General features: G+C 32.1%; 1 protein-coding gene across 1 annotated transcript in view; it reads right to left on the bottom strand.

Moving 5' to 3' along the window:
• Window positions 1–1636: 1636 nt before the first annotated feature.
• Window positions 1637–6000, bottom strand: part of LOC135608724 (3-hydroxyisobutyryl-CoA hydrolase 1-like) — a 66758-nt gene continuing 62394 nt past the window's right edge. Inside the window, exons 6-12 of the mRNA XM_065101759.1 lie at window positions 4294–4379; window positions 2965–3086; window positions 2448–2508; window positions 2220–2318; window positions 2005–2106; window positions 1873–1914; window positions 1637–1777 (exon numbers count right to left, since the gene is read on the bottom strand). Coding sequence (XP_064957831.1) covers window positions 1637–1777; window positions 1873–1914; window positions 2005–2106; window positions 2220–2318; window positions 2448–2508; window positions 2965–3086; window positions 4294–4379 — 653 coding nt within the window. The remainder of the gene's footprint in view (window positions 1778–1872; window positions 1915–2004; window positions 2107–2219; window positions 2319–2447; window positions 2509–2964; window positions 3087–4293; window positions 4380–6000) is intronic.

Raw genomic sequence — 6000 nt, 5'->3', positions numbered from 1 at the left:
CAAATCAAACATACCTCTAAGGTGGAGGCTTAGGATTCATAGTTACTAAGGTAAAAATATAAGAGACAATGAATCATCTGGAAATTGATAGCCTATGAGGCAATAGTAGTGCATAAACATCAAGGTATATCCTAGAGATGGGTTTATACTTAATAAATAAAGGCTTGATTGTTATTTCCTCATTCGGTTTCGGAGAGTTCATTTATGGAGGAAAAAAAAACACATACTTGATCAATTTAGGCACATGTATTATTCAAATGACACAAAAAAGAAGAGTGATTTGTGATATTGTTGTACTTCCCAAGCAATGGAATGCTTATAGCACAATGAGACCTGAACTCCCTCCAATGAGCCATCTGATGCTATGCCTAAATGCATTAGTGAGAATGATCAAACAGTTCCTCTAATCCATAAAAATTAGATTGCTCATCTTTTGGACAACATAAAATGCAGAAGGTCTGAAAAAATTCTGCAAAATTTTAAATCTGACAGAATTAACAGGACATATATCAATAGCATCAATCACCAGCGTTTACTTCAGTTTGCTCGCCGGTAACATGCAGTGCCAACAGAAAATAAATAAATAAATAAATGAAACAGAATCAAAGGATAGGAAGTAAGAAAACTTACATATATCAATAGTTGCATTAATATTTTTTGTGTGGACTTTGATGGGATTCATAAGATTTTCTATTCAATAACTATGTATTTGCTAATAATGTATACACTATTATTGAACTAAACTGTACTTATAATAAAAATATAAAGACCAATGACATATTGGATAATGGCACAGTAAGGTAGATAATATAACCAAGTAAGATGCTATGATCCTTAGAGCCTTAGTCTGTACTCGTATTGGTTGATCTAGAATACCCATAATATGATGGTTTTTAAGAAAGAAAAATCTGTTTCTATTAGTATGGTATATAAGGGCATTACTTAATTTTTTTTGGTAATGATACCTATTTAGAGTTTGAGGGAATTACTTTGGGGATTTGTCATATCCTAGTTAGATGGTTTCCTCCTAATGATGGCTTAATTATATTTAATATTAATGACTCATTGTACATGAATCTAAAGAAGGGGAAGGTGGGTTTCTTCTTGAGAATAGTGAGGTTACTTGTTTGCTTACGAGTCACTACTTTGTAGAGGATGGAGGATACTATTATATTTAACTTAAGGCTATCGAAAGGAGCCTTCAGTGTATCTTAAGGGAAGCGATCACTAAACTGGTGATCAAGAACCTCGATGGTTAAGATTCTGGAGAACAAATCTACATGAAAGTTGATCAACATCATATAGATGTTTTGTACTTAATGCAAAATTTATTGAAGTATTCTATTGTACATGTATTTAGAGAAGGAAACAAGTGTGCCAACTAGTTGTTAATTTTGCCAAATGTAATAGAGTTACAGGTTTTTGAAAGCATCATTGGTTAGATGGGCTATGATCTCTACTCTCTTTTAATCAGCAGCTGCTGGTTGTAATAGAATTTTGAGCTAGTAGAAAATTTGTTTTGCTTGAAAAATAAATAGTACATGAGCATAAACTTGATCCTTCATTGGTTCATTATCATCTAAACAGAAGTGCATCTTGCAACAAGCCAATTTCCATCATAAGGACTCGAGGCTCCCTACAGTTTAGCTATGCGTGGGTTGGTGTGTCTATGTTCGGAAGGAAGTTGGAGGTCTTCCCACGCTTCATCTTCATCTAACTTGGTCAAAAATTTCTTCAGCATCTCATTGCTAACCAATTCCAACTTTGAAGGTTCCCACTGTCATGATTCAAAAATAATAGGGTGAATATCTTCTATAGTGCCTTCCGATTGGATGCTGATGAAATTTAGAAAAAGAAAAATGATATTGTTACCTTTGGATTGTTATCTTTATCCAGAAATTTTGCCCTGACTCCCTGCATTCGAACATGTAACATTAGTATTTTGCTATTCACAAAAAAAGAAAGAAAATTTCATGGTCAGCGTTGACAATTTCTTCAAGAAACCTCGAAGTAGTCGTTGCTCACTGTTCGTCGAAAGACATGAGAAAGCATCCTGTATTCTCGAATCAGGCATTGTTCAAGATCTTCCGACCGTCCTTTCCTGATCTTCTCATGATGAAACATAGTTTTATAAGATTGACAAGTTAATAATATAACAATAATGTCTTGTGATTCTAAAACTTCTTCAAACCAATGGAGAAGAAAGAAAAGCTTTATACCGATAAAAGGAAGAGCTTAAGACTTATCGGTGATGCCGTATTTATTGACTTGATTGCTGTAGTAATCCACTTTTCATTTCGACTTATGACTTGTTGTTCCTACATCATGTTGCACTAGCCAGCTAACAAACAGTCTCTAGATAAACTATGAATGATATGTCATGTGATGCACAGTTATGTATGACAACAATTTTGGAGGAAAATTAAACGATCAAGTTAACTGCTTACCAAGCAAGATAGGATTTCTTCCACCGATTGCTTTGAGAAACACTTGTTGATGACATCTAGCCTACAAATATTCCCACACTAGTCATCTTGATGTTTGATAACAAAGAATCCAAGAACAATTTATCTATTAAAAAAATATACATATAGGAAAGTTCCATTTTCCTATATATATTGTTGATATTTGTTTACACTTTCTTTACTTCTGAGGAGGAGGGACTGTTAAAGATAAGCAGTGCATTAGGCCGAAGATAATCACAGAATTTGTGATACATTGTTGATATTTGTGTCAGTTGAGTCTCTTCTTTGGACATTTGTTTTACGTTTGTAAAAGACATTTTTGTTTAGGACTTTCTAATAGACGTCTTACTTTTACCAAAAAAACAGATAAAATGATATGGGCATAAACAATCAGACTCATACAAATTAAATTAATGATATTTTTTTAATCAACACATGCCATTCAAGAATATAATAATTTTATATTTTCATGGAGGCAGATTGATAAATGATGAGTCACCTTCGAAAAGCACTCTCTTCCTTGAGAGGTGTTTGTTGCACATACTTGGCGATGATTCCTTGGATTATAATTGGATCAGCCGTATCCACTTCATATAATGATTTTTCCAGCAAAGGCAGGTCCTGCTCATCAATCATACTTATTTGTTGAGTTATTATTGGTTTACATAGTTATACCGTCTGACCAAACTACTACCACTGTCAAAACTATCATATCTCTATTATGTTTTTCAATCCATGGATAGCGAAGAGCTGATTGAGTCAACTCAAAACTCTACAAATTAAATCAACTCATCAACGTTCGAGTCAGGATCTTTTTTTTTTTTTTTTATGGAGGAATGCATGCATGATCGAGGCTTCAAGTTATAATATTTTTATATATTATAATCTCTTGAACATCATGATTGTTAAACCTTTTAGGTGTGTATGTGTACATAAAAGTTATCAACCAAATGATTATAATAATATATACAAAATTATATAAGAACATATATAGAGTCTCGAATTTAATTAGGTTTTCGGTTTCACTCAACCTGGATATCTTTTGAGTCAAGATGGAATTTTGAATATTGTGCTCATGTTTATCAACCTTTTTATGACATGATATAATTACTTCTTGCCTTGCAAGGGTAGATAGCCTATCGAAACAGGTTTTTGAATAATGAATACTTTATAGTGCAATACCTTATTAGAAAAAAACATCAACATGAGATTTTGCTATAATTCTGAATTTTTCATGCAGTTTGTTAATTTTAGTGAGAATTTTTTGCAACACTTTTGATTGAAATCATTTAGATGTTGAACAAAATCATTTACATGTTCTTCTTAATTTCTAGTCGGAAAGATAGTCTTTTACTTTGTAGTTCTAACAATAAGGTGGAGTGAATCAGCTCTAAAATTTTTCGAGGGTGTTACCTCTCAAAAACCTAATATGTGGGGTCCTTATGCAGCCTGCTGATGTCATGAGATCACATCACCCCTAAACAATTTCACGGGGTGAATTACTTCACTAACATATATGTATAATAGGATCATTAAAGTATGAAAGTTCATTGTATGGTGTCTAGATACCCATATATATTTATGATGAAACAATGACTTTTTTGGCAAGCAATTAGACAAAGTTTTCTTTCGCTCAAAATGGAGATACATGTTCTTTTTTTTAATTATAGAATTTTTAAATTAAAGTAGAGCATTGATTTTTCCATGTGGTGACAAATGCATATAATCTATATGATTAATTAATTTCTTGTAAGTTGATTAAGTTCGAATTAAAATGATTTTAGTTGAAAGCTGAAGTAATCTTTGAGACAAAAATAGAGCACACTACCTTTGACAAAACAAAGTGAGTTGCAAGACCACAAGCTAACATGTCAGCCCCATCCAATCTCGCACCGGTAAGGCCAAGATATTCCCCTGAAAGAAGTTGACGGTTAGGTATATGATAAAACCAAGTAAATAGTAAAATAAGAAAAGAAGATTTATATTTTTAGAGTATTAAACTTGTTCACATCTACAAAACAAGCTCATTGCATGGTAGTAAACAAGTTAAATTATAATTCGATACTCAAAATATGAGAAGAATTCATTTGGATTTTCCTCCTATGAGAATAAATCATTGTGTTGAAAGACTTTGCTTGGACAATATAAAGTACACCTCTATTTGTATGCTGAATACAAGTGAGTTGTCTCAAGTTTTTAATAAATCATTTTGAGGAAAACCTCTCTTTTCTTATCCAAATTGTCTTATTCTAATCTTTTTTCTTCCTCCTTTATTTGGCATTAGAGCCAAGTCAACTCATGTCTTTGAGTGTATTCCCAATACAAATCTTTTGATTGACAAAGAAAAACTATGATTTATGGTGCATATAAATAAAGACACTTCTAGGTGCTTGGATAAAAAGGTAATAAAATGACTCAAAGATCAATGACAGAAGGAGGTCTTATTCACAATATATCAAAGCCTTGATAAAGCGATGTTTAAGATTATTACTCCATTGAAGACATCTAAAGAGGCATGGGACACTTTACAAAGAACATTTGGTGGTGTAGACAAGAGGAAAAAGATTCGTCTACAAGCTTTAAGAGATGAATTTGAAAAATTACAATAAGGTACCTCTAAATCTATCTCTAATTATTTCTATAAAGTTATTTCTATTATTCACCAAATAAGAATAAATGATGAAAAAGTAATGAAGAAAATTCTAAGATCTGTAGGGTCAAAGTTTGATTTTATTGTCATAGCAATTAAAGAATCCAAAAACTTACAAGTAGAGGAGAAAATATCTTTATAACAACTAGTAGGTTCTCTTCAATCATATAAACCAAGGCTTATAAGTAGAGTAGAAAATAAGTCATTGGAGCAAGCTCAACAAACCAAACTTGCACTTGAAAATAAAGTAGAACCAAGGTCTCAAAGAGGTAGAGGGCCATGGCAATTAGGAAGAGCAAGAGGTCAACCTACTAAAGAAGCACAAAACAATCAAAATGAAAGAGACAACACAAGCCAAAGAGGCTGAGGCTGTGGTTGAGATTGAGATCCAAACCAAATTGGGAGGTATGGCAAAACTCAAATTCATGCTATGTTTGCAAGAAATTTGGCCATTGTTCTGTAGAATTCTTTTATAATACCAATAATGTGGTCAAAATATAAATTTTACAAATACAAAAGAAAACAATGATAACCCTATTCTACCAATAGCTAATGATGAATTGAAAGATAGTCGATCTCTCATATGATATCTAAACAAAAGTACTTACAATCACATAAGAACTCTTTGCCAAAATTGATATAAATTATTCTGACAATATTACTTTTAGTGATTTGACACATTAACTAATAAGAGGCAGCTAATTGATTGGAAGCAAAGTATGCATTTCAGATGTTTACTATATTCTTGATATGAAGAATAATTTTTAAAGCTTGGATCAGTTGCTTGAAAAAGAATATGATATTGTAATAAAAGATTTATCTCTTTCTATTCATGACAAGGATAAGACTTTAGTCTCTTATATGAAAATGACTAAGAACATAATG

The sequence above is a fragment of the Musa acuminata genome, chromosome BXJ2-4 (assembly GCF_036884655.1).
Source record: "Musa acuminata AAA Group cultivar baxijiao chromosome BXJ2-4, Cavendish_Baxijiao_AAA, whole genome shotgun sequence".
NCBI classification, from domain to species: Eukaryota; Viridiplantae; Streptophyta; class Magnoliopsida; order Zingiberales; family Musaceae; genus Musa; species Musa acuminata.
This window is presented reverse-complemented; position numbering and strand designations above follow the sequence as displayed.